Source organism: Melospiza georgiana, chromosome 4 (genome assembly GCF_028018845.1).
Source record: "Melospiza georgiana isolate bMelGeo1 chromosome 4, bMelGeo1.pri, whole genome shotgun sequence".
Lineage (NCBI taxonomy): Eukaryota > Metazoa > Chordata > Aves > Passeriformes > Passerellidae > Melospiza > Melospiza georgiana.
Window position 1 is genome coordinate 11,300,578 of NC_080433.1, and position 22,364 is coordinate 11,322,941.

General features: G+C 48.7%; 1 protein-coding gene across 1 annotated transcript in view; it reads left to right on the forward strand.

The window, feature by feature from the left end:
• Positions 1–22,364, forward strand: part of CACNA2D4 (calcium voltage-gated channel auxiliary subunit alpha2delta 4) — a 119,544-nt gene that overhangs the window by 94,185 nt on the left and 2,995 nt on the right. Inside the window, exons 28-37 of the mRNA XM_058022172.1 lie at positions 2,181–2,242; positions 3,327–3,341; positions 5,753–5,797; positions 6,698–6,760; positions 12,020–12,090; positions 12,923–12,998; positions 14,768–14,820; positions 15,750–15,805; positions 17,141–17,161; positions 21,946–22,063. Of these exons, the coding sequence (XP_057878155.1) occupies positions 2,181–2,242; positions 3,327–3,341; positions 5,753–5,797; positions 6,698–6,760; positions 12,020–12,090; positions 12,923–12,998; positions 14,768–14,820; positions 15,750–15,805; positions 17,141–17,161; positions 21,946–22,063 (580 nt within the window). The remainder of the gene's footprint in view (positions 1–2,180; positions 2,243–3,326; positions 3,342–5,752; positions 5,798–6,697; positions 6,761–12,019; positions 12,091–12,922; positions 12,999–14,767; positions 14,821–15,749; positions 15,806–17,140; positions 17,162–21,945; positions 22,064–22,364) is intronic.

Sequence of the window (22,364 nt, forward strand, 5' to 3'; positions counted from 1 at the left end):
GTTGTTCTTTGGAACAAGCACAGAGGAGTTTATTCCAGTTTTTTCCCTTCTCACTTGAGCTATAGCTTCATCCTTATCTCAGACGGGATCACTGCTTTCCTCCTTTCTCCTTGACCTCACCAACAGTATGAAGACACAGAGATCACTATTTGTTCCTGAGGGAGGGCTGATTGTGGCCTGCTTCTCCTCAGCTCCCATGTCTTACTCAGGTCCCCCAAATGTGTGAAAGTTTCTCACAATTCTTGCCAGCAGCTGCCACTTTCTGTCCCTGCCACTGGCCACCAGTCTGACCCCGCAGGTTTTCTTCTCCACCATGTTGCAGGCAGCTCTGTCCAGGCTGGGTATGTGCTGCTTATGCCTCCTGGGCAGAAGCAAGGATTTACAACCAGGCTCTAAAACCTCTCTGAAGAACAATTTGAGGCCAAGTGTTCCCAGTGGCAAAAACATGAGCCACTGAGTAAGTCTGCATTGCAAGGTTAGTTATGTAGGCATCGACCCCTCTTCAAGCCTCATGAAAACTATATGGCCTGGGTACTCAATCCCATTGATGTGATCTGCTGTGCTAAGGGGAAGGACTCTTTCTTGAGCTGGTTTGAAAGGATGAATTTATTTAAAGCTGTGTACCAAATTGGGTGCGTGGGCCTCATGGGACTCAGCAGCAACAGCACCGCTTGCCTGCTGTCATGGCGTGTCGGTTTGGCAGCAGGCACCAAGCCAAGCCATGCCTGCCACAGCCTCCCTGAGGCTGGGGAATCTTCACCCAGGCCAGACTCAGCCCTGTCCTTCCTCCTGTGTTTGCATTCTTTGTCCTGCCTGGTTTGTGCTCTGCGAGGCTTAGGGCAGTGCAGCTCTAGAGAATCATTCCTTTCCCCCACAGACAGGCAGTCAGATTCAGTTTACAGCAGGGAGAGCTGGATGAGAAATGTGCCTCTGATACATGGGATTGGTAAGATGTACCAGCAGTAGGAATGTGACACTGGTATAAAACGCAGAGCTGATGCCAGGTGCTAGGGTCTCTGTACATGAGGCAAGAAAATATACCATTGCATACTCCAGTTTTAATTCATCCCCATTTGAATTAGAGCATCAGATCACACTGTTAGCTTAAAAGCACCCACATAGCATGATTCAGATTTAAAGGATCTGTTCTCCCCTTTGAAGCTCCTTTTAATTCAGAGGAAGTCTGTAGAAACAGCAATACTTCATCCTCCTGATATTGGTGGTTGTGAAAAAGGCCCCAGATCTCCCTCCCTGTATTACTTTTTCTCCCTCACTTGCACTTTATATTCTATTTCAAGGTCCTGCTTGAGGCTGTAATTCCTCCAGAGCTCTTGGATTCAACTAGTTGACACACAGCCCAGTTGTTCCCCATCACCACGCCAGGCTGTGCACGACTGCCCTGGTTATTGTGTGTGCTTGTAGGCAGCCAACCCAGGGACAGCCAGCTTGTCCTGTCAGGGAGACCCTGCACCCTTCCTTCTCCTCTGCAACTCTGCCTTTATTCAGGAGCATGATGCTAGGAATAGAAGGGAAATTAAGCCAGGAAATTAGGACACACTTCATTAAGAAACACACATACACACAGAGTTCTGCTTAGCCCACCATGCACTGGGCTGGGACCAGGTAACAAATCACTATTCATAATCGACTTCCTGTCAAGTGGCATTCATTATTCTGTGCTTTTGTAGTGGCTTAGGAAAAACCTAAATCTCTGTGGTTCCCCCTTGAGACAGGTGGGTTTTCAAATTAATCCCTTCCTCACTGGCCTACTTTATTTCTGATTGATGCTGTGTGGTATAAGAGTTGAGGCTGGGGCGATCACAAACATCCGTAAAAAGACAAAGGCAAAAGCTCATGCCGCCCTGGGGGGCTTTTGGGGGATTTCTTGGGGTTTTTTTCGTGGTGGTGTTGTTGTTGATCTGTTTGTAGCTTCATTGTGTTTAGTGTGAGGGAAATCTCAGTACCTTGGTACAGTCAGTGTCCCCTTTTCCTCTCCCTTGTTAAACCTCTGACTCTCACTTGGCAGTCTGACTCAGCGCTCACCATTCACACTTGGAGGCAGGTTGCAGTTGTGATTTCCATCCCATCACCTTGGGCAAATATTTACTCCTCTTTTCCCGACTTGTATTTGTCTTTAATGCTCCTCTTTTGATCCTCTCCTTTTTTGTTGTTCCCTGCAGCTGTGGGTGTGCAAATAAAGCTGGATTTGCTGCAGCGCAAGTTTTGGATGGCCATGCAACAGGTAAGAGCATCAGCAGTCATGCAGAGACACAATTTAGTGCTCTTTGTCAGCAAGGTCAATGCTATGTTACATCACACATGATGGCATTTTAATGAGGGCTTTTGTGGAATTCATATTAAGAGATTTATGAAGTAGATTAGTTTGAAGTCACACATTTCTGTAATCCTTTGACAGCACTAATGCCGTGTGAGCCATGAGTCTGTTCTGCAGATGCCGTGGTGACAGTGTCAGCATCCCGGCCTGGCATTAGCTGTGCTGCATGTGACACATTTAATTGTGGAAATATGCTTCTGCTCATTCAGCCTTTCAGAAGACTCATGGAAATCTGCAATTTTGGGCACACAGAAAAAAAATCTACTGCCTTCTCTTATCATCTTGATAATGATAACAAAACGCTGCCAGCTTGCCAAAATAAAAATTATTTGCTCCAGGGATAAGCTTTTGATGTTGTCCTAATATTAGATACTCCTCTGGACTGAAGGAAGTGGAATAATTAAAACAATTCCCCTGGTCTGGGGAGCAAGACAAATGAAACACCTTTCCCTCATCACCCAGGGGCTTTCTTCCCAGGCTTTGCTTTCAGAGGGGTGTGCTGGAGGGGTGAGCATGACAGGACTGCAGCAGCACACAGCAGAAGCAGCTCTCTGCTGTCAGGAGAGGGAACTGTCATCACACAGGGATGACAGAGAAGGTGGGAGGGCAGGAGCATCCTCGCAGGTGGGGATCACATAAACCTAACCTGAGCTAAAAAGATTTCTGCAAAGCACATGAGCGATCCTGAAACAGCAACAGAGAGCTTCATTTTAAACACCCTGCTCAGGGCCATTGCCAGGCAGCTCTCACACAAACAAGCCCTCATGGGTGTTAAGTGGAGCTGGGAGGCCTTATGAAAGCAGGTGAAGGAGGCCTGTGTGCCAAGTGGCTGTGAGCTGTGGCCCTGGTAGGTGCTGGTGTGAAAAAAGGCTCCGTGTGCTTTCCCAGGATGTGAGCACTGTTGGACAGAGGAATGACTAACAGATTTTGTTTTCTCTCTCCTGCCTCACTGATGCTGTGCTGCTCTGGATGTCCATGCTGTGCCTCCCAGCCCAATGACACTGATGTAAGTGGACAAAAGCTGGGGACAGGGAGGCATCCTGGCATGCCTGGCTTGGCTTCCTAATTGTGTCATTTGTGTGCCAGCATATCATAGGCACTGTCCCTTGTCTCTAGCCTCTGGAGAGGGTCCAAACCTGTCACAGGCTGTGTTTGTCTTCACAGTAATTAAGTGTCTTTGGCAAAGCTCAGAGTGCTGTGGGTCACAGAGACCTGACCAACAGCAGGAGGATGCTGTGAGGTGGGCTGGTCTCTGAGGAGGGAGCAGCAGATGTCATCTCAGAGAAGCCAGGGAGCACAGGCTCAGTTCTGCCCCTCTCAAGCTGCCAGTGCTCTCAAAGCAGAGTCCTGGCTGTGCTGCTGCTGCTGCATGGCCAACCCAGCACAGGGCACTGCTGGAACCTCTCCAGGTCTGCAAGTGAGACTCAGCCCTCACACTGCTGAGGGGGATGTGTGAGATGTGAGCCCTTCTTGTGGAGAACCACTGTGGTTCACCTGGGTTTCTCTGCTGATATCTGAACCCTGGGCTCTGTATTTGTTATTCCCCAAGGCCATAACTGTGGTTTGTTGTGACCACGTTTCTCTGCTGATATCTGAACCCTGGGTTCTGTATTTGTTATTCCCCAAGGCCATAACTGTGGTTTGTTGTGACCGCGTTTCTCTGCTGACCAAAGGAAAGAACCTGCAGGGTGAAGCACAAGGTGACCTCTAGGAATACATCCAGGAAAATAAAACAGCCACGTGTTGCTTTGTGGTGAGGCAGGGGTGAGATGGTGCTTGCAACTGTGGATAAAGGAATTTTTTTTAAACCATCATCCCTAGAATCTCAAAAAGCCAGCTGGATTCAGAGTGTGAGCATGTGATATTGCAAAGCTGTGGGACTTGAAACAAACTCAGGCATCTCCAAATCTCCTCTGAATTTGAACAGAGGGACAGAAAACTGGTTTTGTTTTGCAAAACTCAAGGGGAGAAATAAATTCTAACTGAAAGTTACGATCTTGTTGTGGTCTAGAATGGCAAATTTACCTCTTGTTACTGAGAATCACCCAGAAAAGGGGTTGGATTTTATGTCTAAGGGTTTTGAGGAAATAGTGGGTAGCAGGCTGAGAGCAGACAGGCTGTGTGCTATGTCAGTGTCCTTCCCCAACCCCAGAAAACCTCTGGCGGGAAGGGGACTCCATGCACAGAAAAGGCAACACTGTGTCAGCTTTCTTCCCTCTGCTAGTGGAGGAAATAGAATTAAAAAATAACACAAAGAGACAGACACATGCAGCCACAGCAAACTCTGAACAATTATGAAATCAATAAGCACCTGAAGGGCTTTGTTACTCACCACTTAACCCCTCGTGTGCCCACCCAGTTCAGTGTTGTGAAACACATGTCAAGTCCACTACGCAGAAATTCTAAATGAAAGAAGTGGATGCTGCCTTGGGCTACATGTGCACCATTCACATCCTATTTTATCATTAGCTGTCTGGAGAATAAAGAAACCAACAGCAACAACAACAAAAAAATCCCTGCCCGAGATGAACCCTGATCTGAAATACCATGCTATGTTCTTAGTCCAGATACTAACAGATGCTGAAATGCATGGTGGTTTCTCCCTGGTGCACAATAACCTTTGCTTTTGCCCTTTCTTGGAGTGCACAGTTCCTGCTGGGCACATGTCAGGGAGGCAGGTGCAGGATCTGAGCCCTCAGGAGAGGGATGGTGCTGGCAGAGGCGGGGAGCTGGAGTGGCTGACCTGGGGGTGCTGCCAAGCCTGTCCTGGTGGAAATGCCAGCGGAATTGCAGAGATTCTGGGATGCTGTTCTGCAGACCTTCAGCCCAGCAGTCCCAAGGGGGGGACAGTAAGATGAGCCATGTGCTGAGGGATGCACTCAGTGCAGGTGGCTCTGGCTGCAGCTGCAGGCTGAGCTCTGGGAGCCCCAGGCAAGGCTGTGACCTGGCACTGACCCTTTGCACAACAAAGGGCACCACGGGGACATGAGGGACAGCCAGGTGTCCAGCCACCTGGAGACACAGCAGGAGCAGATGTCCCAGCAGGATGACCCCAGATGATCACACATGGGCTGTGAGGGTATAAAAGCTCAGTTTCCTTTGTTTGGGGCCCCTCCTCAGAGGCACAGGCTTGAGCTCTTTCTGTGTTACTGCACCATTAATAAATTGATTTAATATTCTGATGTCTGAGAGCCTGCTATGGGAAACGTGGAGTTGAACAAAGAAAACTTGTCTGGCTGTGTGAGTGTGGGGTGTGTGGGGAGTCAGAGATCTGTGGGGCCACTGTAGCTGCTTCTGCCTCAGTCCCAGCAGTGAAAGCTTCTGGTGGTGGGGAAGTGAGTGCCAGAGCAGCTCCTGCATGGTCGCACTGGGAAGTTTCCTTCACAACATGGTTAATTCTCTGCTTTCCCTTTGCAGTGCAGTGGCTTTGATGGTGCCTGTCCACTCAGCTGTCAGGATGATGTAAGTTGCCTCAGTTTCTTCTCTGTACCTGTGGTGGGTGTCATTGACCACCTTCTCCTTGGAGATCTGTCTCCCCAAAAAAGGCAGTGTCTGTTGTCTCCTCACAAGAGATTGCACAGCTGGGGGACAGGATCTCATAGTAATGAGACAAATCTGCAGTTTAGGTCTTCCCCCAGCTGGGCCAGGCAGAGACACTGGGATTCCAGCCAGTGAAAGTTCAAATCTGTCTCCCTGGCATCCCAGATCTTCCAAAAAACAAAGTGTCTGGCAGCATGACATGCATGCTGGACACTGTCTTTGTGTTTATGCCACTGCTTCAGCCTTGGTATCAGGAATATGTGAGACAGGATCTCCTCTGCCCTGAAAAGTGAGATCACCAGAGATTTTTTGTTGTGTATTCAAGTAGGATTTTCTCTGCTTCCTAGTTTTTCCTGCAGGAAAGGGTTTTCATCTAAACTGTGTGCCTCTATTTCCTGCTTTGCAAAATAAAAGTAAATCAGCACTGATACTCAGTGGTGGGGAGAGGGTTATTTTGTGAGTGGTTATAAAACTCTGACATCTGAAGATGGAAAGTATTAGATACCATATTACTAAAGAGAAGAGCACTACAGTTATCCTGTCTCTTCCTGAAGGATGCCTTGCCTGAAGTGTGGCTCACAGCCTGCCAGGCCTGCACAGAGCCCCAGCTAGAGACAAAACCTGTCTCAGCTCATGGGTTCAATCCCTTAAAATGGAGGCAGAGAGGGAAAAGAATTGTGTAAAGCTCGTGGTAGCTGAGCTGTGGGGCTTGATGTGGAAATGCCAAGGCTGTTGGCATCATCACAAACCCACACTGCTCCATCCTGAACACAAACAGCCATAAAAACCATCTTTAATATTGCTTCTCTTCCATCTCTGCAGATTCTGAACTGCTTCCTCATTGACAACAATGGCTTTATACTTGTTTCCAAAATACCTGAAGAGGTAAGAGAGCATAAGAGAAGGAGGAGAGTGGGGTTTGCTTGTTCCTGAATAACCCACCAGAGCTGCTTAAAACAAATGAAGCTGAATTGTGTAATAAGGGTGGCTGGGTGTAATTAAATTAAACTGCACAGTGAGGGGGAAGGCTCCCAGCAGAGTGACAGCACATCCTAGGTGAGGAAGGAGTTTGCAGAGATAAGGAAGGAACTAGTCAAAATATCTTTTGATCAGAAGAAAGGAAATTAGACTCTGTTCCCTTGGCACAGATGCTATTGAAAGATGAGCTGAGACAGGGGAAGGGAAGGGAAGGGAAGGGAAGGGAAGGGAAGGGAAGGGAAGGGAAGGGAAGGGAAGGGAAGGGAAGGGAAGGGAAGGGAAGGGAAGGGAAGGGAAGGGAAGGGAAGGGAAGGGAAGGGAAGGGAAGGGAAGGGAAGGGAAGGGAAGGGAAGGGAAGGGAAGGGAAGGGAAGGGAAGGGAAGGGAAGGGAGCAGTACTTTTGAGTGCTTCTGAAGGCAAAGAAGGTGTTCTTCAGGAAAGCAAACTGAAGGGATGGTAAGAGCAAAATGCTAAAGGCAAAAACCAAAGACAAAATAATTTAAGTAAATTGGAAACAGGAACATGCCTGTAGAATTGGAGAGTTTACTGAACTTGCAAAGGTGAAAGGAGCAAGGGAAAAGGCTCAGAATAGAAATAAAAATTAGGTGTGTGGTCCCACAGCCATTTCTAGGGACCTGAAGGGATGCAAGTTTGATGTGACATCCTGTGCAGCTGGGTAAAGTCAACACTACCAGCCACTGCATGGTTGAGCTACACTTTTCTGTTCTCTGATAAATTCACCACAGAGCTTCTTCTTTCAAAATAATTAAACCCCATAGTTCTGGACATCAGAAAGTGATGTGTGGGAACAGTCTCATCAAATACAAAGCAATAAGTCAATAGGAAGAGTGGGCTTAGAGAAGAAGTGGGAAATGAAGGGATTTTGTTACTGACAGAATCATGGAGTTTCATTAAAATTGTCATTGTACTTGTGTTAACAAATGCAGTTTGGGTATTTCCAAAAGGGAGCAGATCCACTCCCAGAAATTACTTTCTTCAAGATGAGACAAATAGGTCACATGGAAATGGAAATTAAGGTAACAGACCTCCTGGTGGATGATTGGCACCAGCAGCACAGCTTCCAGAAGGAAGAAAACTTATCAGCTACAGTTCTTCAATAGCGTGGCAAAATCAGGAGATAAGGGAGACTAGATAACCTTAGAATTTCAGTTCTCTTCAGCCTTGAACAGAGTCCCTTACAAGAACCTGGTGAAACAGTGAAGCATGAAGTAGGGACACTGATCTAAAAGTAGCTGGGACAGAAGAGAAAGAAGAAGAATTTTTAGAGGGCTATTCAGATGGAAAACATCAGCTCTATGAGTCCCGTGGTTTCCCACCTGGACTTGGGTTGGTTAGCATATTCAGAATGGGCTAGCAAAAGAAAAAGGTGAGACTGTGCATTCTGCAGGCACTGCACAGTGAGTTCAGAGAGGCTGAGATTCTGAGAGTCACAGAGCAAAACCAATCAGCAACACAGAGGCACCAGGGGGGATAAAGACAGGTACCAAGGGGAGCTTATTGCAAGGGATAACCAACCTCTTTTCTGTAAGAAATTGAAAAGTGCCCTACCCAGCACACTGAACAGTCTGGGAGAAGTGTCCCTTCAATGATGTGTGCCAAAAGCCAAAAATGCGAATAGAATTTGAAGACTAAGGGGGAGAAATGCTGTAAAAGTTGCATTGGCTCCCCTCTCTGGGTGGCCAGGCCCTACTGAGTTTTTGGGATGGGCTGGGGGTCTTGGGAATTGCTTTCTCCTCTGATACCCATGGCATTTTCAAAGACACTTTACTGACTCCTATGACATGTGTCCCTCAGCTACACCCTTTAGCTACCATGTCACCTGTGTGACCGCAGCACTGCCTCCTGGGCTCTGCCTCAAAACTTTTTCCTGCATCTTATGGAAAACAGATTTTTCCAAAGCTCATCTCTGGAAGATCTGACTAGCAGACACATGGCATTATAGTGGATTTGGGTAAATTATAAATATTATCCACATCCCTCCAAGATAAGGCATTTTGGCAAGCACCAGAGCTGTCCTCCTCCAGCTTTTACCTTCCCAGAGTTCACCACTGCTTTTTTTTCTGATTTCTTTATCCTGTTCCAGTTACTATTTTTATCTCCTGGTGACACCATGAGTCCTCACACCATTAAACCCTACAGGGAATTCAAGACAGCATTAAATCAATATCCTGGGTTTCCTAGATGCCACCTGGATGTTGCTGCATGGATCCCTTGCTGCTGTGTGGCCTTCCCTGTCCCATCCTGTAGTCTTTCCTTAAGGCATCCATTTTAAAAATGCCCAAAAAAAATCCTGTACCTGGGTGTTTGTGGGTATTTTGGCTTTTCTGCCTGCCAGAGCTGTCTGCTGCCTGCACCTCCTTCCCTGGGTGACCACACTGGCAATCAGAGCAGGGTGAAGGGGGTAAGGCTTAGGCTCTGCTCTCCTCTGCCCTTGGCATGGGGGATCAGGGGGAGGGATTGGCTCTAATAACCTCTGCATGAAGGCAGCAGGAAGCTTACTGGCAGTTGGAAACCACCATGGAAAAGGGACTCAGGATTTTAATGAGTGACAAGTTGGAAGCTCCCTGCAGGATTACTTGGGGAAGAATGGGTAATCTCTTAATTCGAGCTAATCTCCCCATGCAGCCTCATCCCAGAGGGAGCAAAGAGTTAAAACACAGAGCCAGGAGAAGGGAGTGAGTGAGGACCAGGTGCTCTGGGAGGAAGGGAAATAAGTGGCAGGGTCAGGCTGTGCTGCAGGGAGGGCTGCTCTGCCTTTTCTGTCATGTTTGCAGCCGTGGCCCCACAGCCACCCCTGAGTTTTTAGCTGTTTTTCACTGCCAGTCACAGGCACAGCTGTGGATCCCAGGTCTTGAGCTCCCTCCTCCTGCTGCATCCAGATGTTCCCTCTCTCACTAAACCTCTTTTTCTAGGATTGCTGCCTTCTGCCTGAGGCATTTTGCAGAGGATGTCTGCAAGCTCTGCCCAGGTGGGACTCCTGGAGCAGGGTGCAGAGAGGCAGCCAAAAGGCCAGGATGCCACCAGAGCTCAGAGCTTGTGGAGAGACAAGGGCTGGCTCTGTTTGAGAGATGCTGGGGGAGGAGGCTGCCTGCCTGCCCAAAGCCTGGGCAATTTGGCAGATCCTGTTTGTCTGCAGCTTCTGAGTGTACAAAAAGTGTAAATTGTTCAATGAGCCAGCAAAGCATGGGTGCATGTGAGCAGTGATGTAGCTTTTGAGTCACACGTGTGCTCTGGGTTGCGTGTCTTTGCTGCACATGTGCCTGTGCACACTCAGCTGCAGGGGGGAGTGACACAGCCCGTGTCATGCAGGATGTCAGAGCAATGCTTTGTGCTGTCAACCTCTGAAATGGCAAGGGCCTCTGGAAACTTGCCCAGAGATGGGAGTTAGGAGAAACACAACAGAGGGATGTCTAGGAGAGCAGCAGTCACTGGAGGAAGCAGGATGTAATGAGAGCTGCTTTACAAACGTTGCTCCAGTACAGGACAGCTTTGGTTTCTGCCAAGTGATGCTTTTCTGTGTTACTGCCTGCATGGGGTACCTAAAACAGCAGCAAGCTCTGAATGTCTGGTTTGGTGTTGGAGGCCAGTTTGCTGCTGCCTTTCTGAACACACTCCCTAGGCCATACTTACTTGCACTAATAGCTGCTCATTCTTACACCTATACAATTGATGTCCTGCATGGAGAAATTCAGCCAGACATCTTTTGACAGGATGGGCCTCGTTTACAGCCTTGCAGTGGCCCCCTCTCCTTGCCCCACTGCCTGCAGCTTGCACTGTGTTAAATCTCCCTGCTGGGTCTGCAGACTGGTATTAAATGGAAGCAGCTGGCCTCTCCACCACCCTAATCAGATTGAAAGAGCGAGGGAGGTGAAAGAAGTTAGTGCTTGCTCAGGCACATTGGAGTGTCTGAGACGATTACAGCCTAAATGCTCGAAGGGGAGCTGATGTTATGCATCAATTTGTGCAGTGAAATGATTTCTAAAGTCTTTTGGGAAGAAGCTCATAACCATGTAACACTACTGTTAGATGATTACCATGTGATCTTAGGTAAATCTGCCTAAGGGTTTGCACTTTTTTTGTGGAAATGTCCCACTCAAATAAATGAAGTCATCTGTCATCTGCTAAAAGCTAAATGACTGCTAGCCTATCAGTGGAAAAGCAAAATATCCCAGACTGTGTGAATGCTTCCATAAAACATGGGAGCTATTTACTCTGTCAGGACCCATGAGCCAGGAAAACAGAGGGCAGCTCATATCTGCACTTTTATTATTTACAAATATTTCATTTACTTCCCTGTGAACAAAGCAGTGGACTTGACAGGTTTGAAGCATTTTGCAATATATTTGTCATGGTTTAGTAATCAGGAAGGCCAGAATTGTTTGTTTGAAGAAATCTTTAAAGCAGCAGTTAGCAGATTTGAGATTGGGTCCTTATTTGAGGTTTTTGACTCCAGGGCACACGTGGAACCAGAGGGCCACAAACCCCACCTTTAGTTCAGTCATGCAAGCAGGACTGGGGGTTGTTGTCCCCCCAAATGCAACTTAGTTCTAGCTGTGCCATGCACAGTATGTAAGCTACAGGGATGGGTGGCTTTGTGTTGTGTTGTTTGGGCCACTGCCTGCTCAGAACTCACACAGCAGTGAGCTGTAATATTGCATTTGCTACCTAAGGAAATCTGTACATCACACTCGTGCATGGTGGGTCATTTCACCTAGGGCAGCAGGAGAGCAGAATTTTGCAAAACTACAGTGCCCATGAATAGCAGAGAGGCTCAGATGGAAGACTCAGGCATTCAGATCCAGAGAATATGGATTCCCAATAGCTCATGAGAGAGTCCAGGCCTCCAGTGATTCAGCATGCCTGGGTCTCTGCAGCTTGAGAGTCTGCCTTTTTCTGACAAGCCACAGGGACTTATGTGGGCTAAATCTTTTCCAAGCGTGGTAGGAATGGTACAGGATGCCCAGCTGGTGTTGAGGGAAGTCCTCCCTCAAGCTTTCCAACCAGCCAAAGGACAAAGCTCAGCATTGCCTCCTTACAAAAACCCTCCTTGTGTACTGCAGCCTCCAGACAAGCTAGATCAGCTGGAACCATCAAGCATTTGGAAAATTTACAGTTTGTTCTGTTTTTCCCTTTTTGTGCTTGCAGACTGGAAAATTTTTTGGTGCAGTGGATGGCTCAGTGATGACCCAGCTGCTAAACATGGGCATGTTCAGGCGGTAAGTGGGGGATCTCCACACTGTGCTCCTTGTTCTTTGCTGCTGTGTGGGTCAGAGCATGTTGGTCCCTCTGAGAACACTTGAGCAGGGAAAATGCACATGCTGGTGGTGCTGGTGGCTCCCTTATCCAGACACAAGAGCCCCTTTAGCTACCTGCCCCATCTGCTGCCTGGCTCAGCCATCATCAGCACACACACTGTTTCTCCTCATCTCTTGCTCTTCCACCTGCTGCAAAACAGAGAGAGAGACAGAAACTTCCAACCTCTGTGTGGCCAGAGAGCAGCTGCTTCTCTGTCTTTCCCAGGGCAAGATGTTATGGGAGACATTCCTTGGCATTTTGGGTATGGAAGTGCTTCAGTTCCTCCTGCCACTGGGAAAGCCTTTCTGGGGAGTGGCTGTCTGAGAGCCCCACAGATGCAGCATTGCAGCTGGCTGACCACATTTCTCTCCTCTTAAAAAAAATTCTGTTCACCTCACTCCACTCCCTCAAAAGAGAGTTCAGAGTTTCAGTGGCTTGAGAGCAGGAACTAGAGGGACCTGAGGTAGTTACAATTATAATTCCTCTGCTTCATAGCTTGCTTTACTCACTGTGTGAAATTAGGGACATATTTCCTCCTGTGCTGACCCAGTTACATTCATCCAGAGCCTGTATTTCTTGCTCTGCAAGATCCAGCACTGGCCAAACAGCGAAGACACGTGTGAGCAGGTCACTGCTTTCCTGAATCCAGGAAACACTTCATACCTGACATTTTTGAGGAAAAGCTGACATGTCTGTCCCGTGGGTGTTGCATTGCTTGCTTTTGACTGCTTGCCTGTTGTGTTTTGCCTGCAGGGTGACCATGTATGATTACCAGGCCATGTGCAAGGTGCCCTACCACCACCACAGCGGCGCGCGGCCCCTGCTCAGCGTACGTAGCTGTCTCCATGCTGCCCTCCCTGGCTGGGCTTCCTCCTGCAGGGCAGCTCCAGCAATCCCCAGAACACTTCAGGAGATGTCTGCTTTCAGAATGGCACTGTCCAAACTCACCTCAGGCAGATTCCTGAAGCTGTGGTGGCCACTGGTGTTGGTTTCCAGTGTGGCTCTCTGTTGCCATGTAGGATCTCACTGAAAATTGGAAGGACCAGGAAAGAACAGGAGCTAAACTATGGCAGGTTCTCCTGGGAGCCAAGCAATCAGCTAGCAGCTGAAATGAACAGGAATGCTTTTACAGGGCGTTGTTTTACTCAGCTCAAGAAGGAGAGTTGCAGTGTCAGGGAACATCTGGGGAAAACTGGCAGTCATTGGGGAAGGATGAGTGAGCTTGGAGCAGGAGAGGGAGAATGCTGGTAGCCCAAGGAACAAATTAGCAGAGTGAAGTACCCAAAAGCAACCTCTCTTAGGCTGATACAAACTCGTACTCCAATCCCACTCCACTTTCCTAACCTTGCCTCAGACAGGCAGAACAAAGTAACTACTCAACACTTAGGCCACTTCAAACTGCTTGACACAACCCCAAACAGGAATTTATTCATTACTGTTATGATCCTTAGATACTGGAAGGAGTGCAGGAAGTTCCCTTACAGTGTGACATTGTAATTTTTTTCCAGTAAAAGAATTTCCAACAAAATATTGTCTTTTAACAACATTCTTAACAACAGCACTTTTAACAATGCCTGGTTTGCAATGGCTATACTTGAGCTGGCTAGAAAACACATGGTGATTGTAGTGAAAATAAGTTCTTGATTATATCCTCCAATCCTGATCACTGAAATAAATGTCACAAACTATGAGCTGCCAAAAATGAGGTGACTTGGGAACAAAACAAAAAGGAGAGCATTCAGCCTCCATCTCTCATCTTCCCCTCTTAGCAAAACCCTTGAAAAGGAAGAAATCAAGAAAAGTCAGTTTTTCATATACAGACATAAAAATCAGTCAAATTGCCAGCCATCTCTACATTTTACTATTTTCTGATTTATTTTGCTTGAAGAGAATTCATCAGTAATGGGAGTAATGGAACATTATCCTGCATCCCGTGACTGCCACATCTGTTTTGGGTTTGAGGACATGGGCATGATTATGAGAGGGGGAGATGAAAATTAGACGTGGTTACCATGAGGAAAAGAAGCAGCAGTATCCTCTGCAGATGAATTGTCCCTGGGATAATGCTGGATTTCCAATTTGTAGCTGAAAAGCAAGAAGATGATAGAAGTCATGCCATCTTGAGGAAAAGCTGGATGAAAGCACAGTTAAGCGTAATCAATCAATGGCAGATAATACTAAATCCTGGGTAGTGCTGTCACTTGTCCCAGAAACACCACTTGCTCTCAGAACACAAAAGCATCCTAAACTGGTGCTGTCCCATTTAGCTGTGTTTCTCTCCTGCTCTGAGCTCTGAAGGTCATCCACGCTGGAGAGAAATCATCAAGCAATTACATCTTCAAAGTCCTTCATACATTCCTGATAAACTCCCTGACCCTCATGGGGAGGGGGTGAGGAGGTATTATTAGTAGCAGGGCAGCTCTGCTGGCTTTTGATGGATTTTGAACGTTTTCCAGTGATGCCCAGACCTTGTATTTCCAGCCTGTCTTCGAGAGCTCTCATCAGTGACTTGGTCTAAAACGTGGGGTCCTGCCTGACAATTATAAATTCTCTGACCAGCTCCTTATGGTATTTCTCATTTCTTCTTTTGTTTTCCAGCCAATTTATGCCTTTGTAGCTGCAGTGAAGTGGCTGATAAGTGATTTCCTCATGTGAGTACCAAAAGATGGGGGTGTTTGGGAGGTTCAGACCAGGAGGGGCAAGAGCTGGAAAAGCTGCAGGTGGAAGCCCCTGTGTGAGGCTTTGCTGTTGCTGTCAGCCTTCTCCTGACATTCAGCTCTGCACTGTGCTCCTGGGAGACAGAAAGCTATTACTATTGCCATTTTGAGAGGCAGAGGCCCACAGAGGGGCTGGGATTTACCTGAAATCACTCAGTACAAAGTGCCTGAGTCAGAAATAGGACTTGGGTCTCCTGGGGCTCTGTGCAGATCCTCGGTGCCGAGTCCTCTTGGCCGTGAGGAGCGAATGCACATCTTCCTCTCACAGGGGGACAGGGCTGAAGGCAGCAAGCCGAGAGCTCAGGTCTGAGTGCCAGGCAAAGGGGGAGAGAGGGGAGGCTCTGCTCTGGGTTTGGGTTCACCTCAGACTTCTGGGGTGAAGCAGAGTTCAAGCTCAAATTGGGATGGAGGTGCCACTGCTCAGCTTGCAGGATGTGCAAAAGGGGAGATGTGCTAAAGGTCCAGCTCTGAGGGTTTTACAGAACATTTCCATGGCTCCAAGCAGCCAGAATCTGGGCTTCTGATGGCCATCATGCCTGCTCCTCAGGTGGGTCCTGTCGTGGCTGAACCCCCTCCCAGCCTCAGGGGCTGCCATCCTTGTTCCTTCCTTCACTGACAAGCCCTTCGCACATGAAAAAGCCCATTCAGATCTTCCACAGTACAGATCCCACAATACAGAGTGACATTCTAGCATGTGGAGAGGGGGGAAAAAATTAAAGATCTAAAAAATCAGACTTGCACTGCCAGAAATTTGTAGTAAACATTTTTGAACTGATACTCACTGGGCGACAGGGCCATCTCCCTGACACCTGCATCCTTCCAGGCTGCTGAAAAAGCATCCTCTGTTCTTGCTCTTTTGACAGCTTCCTTTTGGAGTTTAACATGAGTAGCTTCTGGCACTCAGACAACTTGGCAGATGGTGAGTACACAAGAGTCCAGCCACCCCACAGCACGTGAGTGTTGCAGCCACTGGTGACAGAAGAAATTGCACAGGGAAGCCTGGCCTTGTGCAAGGAGCCTGCCCTCTGCCCCACACCCCTTCCTCCAGACACTGGAATGCAGCTTCCAGATCCCCCATGTCCCCCCATTTCCACCCCCATTCCAGGCTGCCACAGCACCAGGGTGGTCAGGGTGAGGTGTGTCCTGCTCAGAGCACTCTGCTTGCTCTCCTCAGGGTAATTTGCTGAGGAGAGGGGAGACACTTCTTTCTGAGAACCCCTATCCTATGTGCAGGGGATGAGAGAGGCCATCAGCTGCAAAAAACTTCAGTTGGAAATCCTTCCTTCCAGTCTGCTGCAGGACAGGACAGGGCAGAGCAGGGGTGGAATAGCAGGCTCTCCAGAGCCTAGCAGAGGTCTCAGGAAGCCAGACAGAAACCTGTTAATAACACACAGAGGGTCTTCTCTTACCCACTAACTAGACCTGCTCTGGAAGACAGAAGATGATGGCACATGGTATTGCACAGCACCAGAGGGCTGTGTCTGGCTTGAAATAGTGTCTGGCCTGAAGTGCTGCCTGCTGGAAACACCCCAGGAACCTCTGCAGTCCCATCCCAGCCCCTGCAGGCAGGGGGAATGTGAATGGCCCTGAGGAGACTCAGAGGGGAAGGGGAGGTGTGCTCTGCACAGCCAAGCACAGGCTGTAATTAGCCTTGCTAATTATTGATCACTAATGGTGCCTTTAGTGGAGACAGTGGTATCTTCCATGCCAGCTGTGGGGCTGGGTTCTTCTGCACTGAATTCTCCTGGAATAATGGGGAAATAGTCATTTTTGGAAGGAAAATTCCCCTCCAGGAAGGAGGTCTAGGGATGCTGTTTAGGTCCCACTCTCTTCCTCCAAAGAGGTGGCAGTAGAAGCTACATCTGTCCCCTGAGCAGCCCTGGCTGCTGTGTAACACAAATCAGGGTAGCAGGAGTGGCCCCATGCAGAAATTGGTGAAGAAGAGTCAGATGAGCAGGTGCAGTTCAGGAGAGACTGCTCATTCAGGGAGCAGGCAGGTGTGGCATTCCTGCTGTGCATGTTCTCTGGCTGATTTGGTCTGGTTTAGTCTGTGCTTGAGGAGAGCAAAAAGAGAGGGGGGATGTCACTGCTGTCCTACTCATCACCATTTCCTTTTGTGCTTCCTTCATCTCTTTCCTGCATCACCTCCATGACTGCTGTGTGCAAATTCCTGTCTCCATGTCACTGCCATCCTGTGAATCTGTCACGTGTCTCCATCATCACTGTGTGTCTGTGTGTCTTGGGACTTCTCCAGCCAAGGCTGTCTTCCATCACTGTAAGTAGAACCACCTAATAGTTAAAAAAATAGAATTAACTAGAAATTCCTAGGCTAGGAAAGACTTTTTTCCACCCTTTGTACAGTGGGGGACTTGCAGAAAGGCGTGACAGGGCCAAGGCAGAGCCTGGCTCTGTTTCCCTGCTCTGCAAAGAAGAGATGCTGTTGCTCATTTAGCTGGCTGAGCTGGTGATGGAAGGTCTGTCACTGAGAAGTTGATAAAAGAAGGAACATATGAGTCTCCTGAGGAGCTGCAGTCACAGACAGCATCATCACTCATTGCTCTGAGGCCTGTGTTCCATGGCGTGTCCTTCACCGTGCTTCCCAGCTGGCCCGTTCTTTTCAGCTGCTATTCCCAAACCAAAGACCAACCTGTGCCTTCTTGCAGGGGAAAATACACAGGTCTTGTCGACTGTAGTTATTAAGAAGTAACTTAAGTCTTCTTTTCCACACACCATGGCTTAGCTCCTTCTGATAAATCCCAGCCCAGCTCTGGATAATGCAGGAGGACTTTCAAGCGGTTCAACTGATAACTCATAAATCCGCTCCTACAGGCGAGTTAGAAATTCCTCCAAGGCAGAGTCCAGACTGTGGCTGTGTTTGTATCTCCCTGCTTCCATATCTAGCTTGTGTTTGCCAATTTGCTCTCTGCCCAGCAAGACATATGTGTGAGACAGAGATGGAGAAATAGAGACAGTTGGAATGTGTCTGACTGGATGGAGAAGAGGAAGAGCAGGAGAGAGTGTCTGCAGATGAAAAAAAAGAGTGTCCATGTGTGTGGGGGAGTAGCAGGGTGGAAGAATGCTATTGGGGCTGGAAGAAATGGATTGCACATGTTGTTAAGAAGGGGCTGTAGATTTTTGCCAGAGATGTTAACATTTTCTTGACTGCATGCCAAGGCTGGTGTATGCGAAAAATATGAAGCGAAGGAGACATTTTGTGAGAGAGAAATTGAGCACACACATTTTTTCCGGGTTATGTGCAGAGGAATTAACGATCAGGGATCTAATGCTCCCCCTTGCCTGACTGTGTACCTCTGGCTCTGCAGCACTGAGCCTATTTCTGCTTCCCAAGTCCTCTTGTTTTTTGGGAAGGTGAGACTTGCTGTTGGAATATGGGCATGATGTATTCAGACTGCACTCATCATACAAATCTGCTTTTCAGAGGTGCTGAGAAGATATGTTTGCTGCCACAGATTTTTCTCTGCTCTCAGCATCTCAGTTTCTCTCTGTGTTTATAAGGACTTCTGCTTTTATGGACATCAGCACAGGTTTGAAAGCTTTTAATTAAGCCAAAAATACTTCCAGCCAAGGCATGCAGCCTAGAAAGAACTATTTCTAAAATTCCATAGATCATAAAAGTTTCTTTTTTTTTTTTTTTTTTTTACTCCATGGTAATGTACTCAGAAGATATTTTACAAGATATTTGGTTAAATTCTATGTTTTATATTGGTAACTAAGTGGCAGATTTTGTCACATGTCCCAGAGTAAATTCTCTGAGTTGAATGCATGATTTATGCTGGTGGGAAAGAGTTCACAATCTGGGCTCTGTAGTTCATAACAAGGCACAGCAACTGCTTTTGCTGCTCAGAAGGATTGCTTGCCAAATGTCTGACAAAAGTCTTTCTGGAAGTGCAGATGGTAGCAATGACAGCCTGGAATTAACTCACTCTTTGCTATAAAGTTTGCAATTTGTTATCAGCTCCTCTGGCTGTTTACTAATCCCTGACCAGCAGGCTCTGAGGCTGCTGATAACATTTTGATGTCCAGTATGTGCATGCAGAGGCTCAGCCTGAGCCCTTTGCTGATGATGTACATGCTACTGGGCTTCTCTGAACCTCTCAGTGCTGCTGCAGCTGCATTGCTTCCCAGCAAATTAAGTGTCAGTAGGCTTAAGCATAATCTCTGTCATAGGTCTTGTCTCTGGGCAGGAGTTAGATTTTAAAGCAGCTTCTTTTCATTAAGCTTGTGCCAAAAAAAAAAAAAAAAAAAAAAAAAAAACCTCAAAAAAAACCTTAAAGTCTGTGCAGGCCACTTCTGCCAGTTTAAAAATACACCTGGGTGTGGTTCATGCAGGCTCTTTAATTGACTTTTCCTTTGCAGGGCCTGGTTCTCCAAGCCCACCATGACAGCCCTCATCCAACACTGGCTGAGGCTGAGGCCTCAGATCAGCTTCCATTCTGCATTGTCCAAGCTGATGGTCTCATCCAGCCCTCCCTGCACCCTGTCCTTCACACCACTGTCCTTTCTATTGCTTGAACTCCGTCTGCTTTGATGATGTTATAGCAGGAGGCTAGTAAAGGATATGATATTATAACAGGAGCTAGTAAAGGATTTCACTCTTTACCAGGGACAGGGAAAAATGAAGTCCTGATGTGTCAGGGCTCTTTGCCACTTATGACATGAGCCATATGTTAAATTCTTGCAAGCAGTTTGCCCCAGCTTTATGAGGTCACCTTTGTGGTCATCACAGTGATTCTTCTGAGCAAGAAGAACATTCCATTGCCAACAGCTGTGCTGCAGGGGCAGTGCTGTAAATCCAGGGGCAGCTCAACAGTGATGGCTTGCAACTCAGGGATCAGTGTGTGGACTTGCCACAAGCATGTCCCCAAGAAGGGCAGTCCAGCCTGGCCACCTGCTTCAGGGTTTGGAGCTGCTTCCCCAACCCCCAGTCCAGAGAATTAAGGCTGAAAGAAATGTTGCTCTGTTTCTCACACTCCTTTAGTCTTAGTTTGGGGACTTTTCCTGGCCAGAATACACGTACCAGCCCTGCAGCTGCTCAGAGCCAGAAAGTGTTTGCAGCTTCTCTCCTTACAGCACAAATGGGGATATTCTGCATGCCCCATCAGAAGTGTCTGAAATTCACCTCAGAAACAGGGTGTTCTGCTCATCCCAGATCTCCTCAGGGCTGTCAGTCCCTGGGACAGGTCCTAGTCAGAGGCATTCTCCATCAGCAGGAATGGGAGAGGCTTTTCCCTGTCTCTGCAGGTGGGGTTTGCACAGAGGGACAGGGAGTGGTGGCAGAGCGCAGGCAGACAGCTCCTGGCTGGTGGCAGAGGTGCTGCCGGCCCCTGGAATGACAAGCTGGGCTGATGAATTCAGTGTGAATCCAGGGTGAATACAGAACGAGGCATTGTGCTGCAGTCAGGCTCTGTGTGCTTTTGAGTCTGTGCAAAATGAACCTCACCAAAAGGTGGGTCCATAGTCCGGGAGGATTGAAGCCTCCTGAGTGCTGCTTTTTGAGACTCCTGAAGAAAAGCACAAAGTACAATTACCAGAGACTCTGCACTGCAGGGAGGGGTTGGAGTGCCCATCATATTCATCTGGGCCAGGCATTAGAGGCAAGATTGGGCTGCAGTTCCTGCCTCTTAATGGATGTCTTGTGTTGCTGGATTGCCACGGTGGAGAGAAAAATCAGAGGAAATCACGCAGTTTTTCTCTCCCTCGTGTAATGCACGGCGGGCTCGGCGGGGAGGTGCCTGCAGTGCCGGGGGAGAGGAGACCATTGCTCTGAGCAGCGATGCAAATCACCCATCCAATCACGGGTGCCCTCTCCGTGCCTCTCACCACACATCTGCTGTTTAAAACCCAGATTGCTGCATTTTCCTATAAATCCTCAGCGCTTCTGCTGCAAGGGGTAAACTGGGCACCCTCCAGGTGAGGAGGACGCTGTTCCCTGCTGCTCCCCCCAGGAGCCCTGCCCGTGGCTGCTGTGTGGGTGGGAGGCTGCAGAGTGAGGCTTTGTGCTCAGAGCTGATGTAGAAACCATTGCTTGTGCTTGCTGCTGGCTGAGCCGCAGCCACCTCTGCCCTAGCAACACAGCTTCATATTTCCATCAGCAGCAGTCCCCTGTGTCCTGCACAGCCAGGAGCTGCCTTTGCTACCTCCCACTGCAGAAAATAATTGCCAGAAGGGCCCAAGGCAGTAGTTTCAGGCAAGACAGATTTTGCTGAACTCCTAGAAAGAATGCTCTTGCTTCTTGAGGGAGGCTGAGTGAGGTGGTTCAGCTCCCCCTCATCCCCAGATTAGTTTGGGAGTCCTGCAGGGTGTGACTGATGAGTGATGGAGCAGCTGCTCCCTCCAGGAGCCGGTGCTGTTCATTAGCTGGCTCTCTGCTGGTCCCGAGAGCTGTCGTCTGTTTCCCTGTGCTCTCAGGCCAGATCTGCTTGCTGCTGGTGGTTTCTTCTTAACATGACACGTATTGAGCTCTTCCAGTTTCCTGCTGTGGGAAATGTCAGTGGGCTCAGGAGGGACCAGCAGCCGATGGGAGCCCCACCGCAGGGAGCACAGCCCTGGGCACAGGCACACAGGGAGAGGGCCAGCCCAGGCACAGCTTTCAGTGTTTAAAACCTGCATGAATGAGCCAGGGCTGGCTAGGGCAGGAGGGGTTTCATTGTCACGGCTGGTTCAGCAGGACACCCCGAGCTCCTTTGAGCACTTGAACACTGTGCCCGAATGTCCTTCCTGCCTGGCCAGGGGTCCGTGGGTGCTGTGGCCACTGCGGGCCCTCGGGTGCAGTTTGGGCACGGCAGGGTCCGGGCTCGCTGCGGTGGCGATGTGACGATGTTGGAGGCACTTTCGCATAGGCTGGTTTTCCCACACCACCTAGTGGGAGCAGGCATCACTGCCCGGCTGCTCCTGCAGCATCTCCTTCCCCTTCTTCTGCTCCGGCCACCTCGGGAGGGTCGCTGCTGCTCCAAAGTGCATCCCCAAGTCTGGGATGTCCCCATTTAGCGCGGACGGGTCCCTGTGCCCCTCTCATGTGTCCCTGTCTCGTTCCCCCAGCTCACAGGCACAAGAAGCACGACACGCTGCAGCCCTGCGACACCGAGTACCCCGTGTTCGTCTACGAGCCCGCCATCAAGGAGACCAACGGGCTCATCGACTGTGGAGACTGCCAAAAGTAAGAGCCACAGCTTCCCTTCCAGCTGGGGACATTGTCCCAGGGAGCTGGGGGTGACAGCAGCATCAGAAGGGTCACAGTGGCACAGCCACCACGGCAGCCACAGCCCTGGCCACAGAGCCACACTGGACAGAGAGAGGGGAAGAGAGCAGGGTACTGAGTCTTACCAAAAAAAACAAAAGTGTTAATAAGCAAAGGTGGCTGGAGAACAAAGAGAACAGCGTTTAAATATATATATCTTTCCATTCCATAGATTTCAGAAAGGAACATGTTCTGTTCTTTCATGTTACTGGCAAAACTT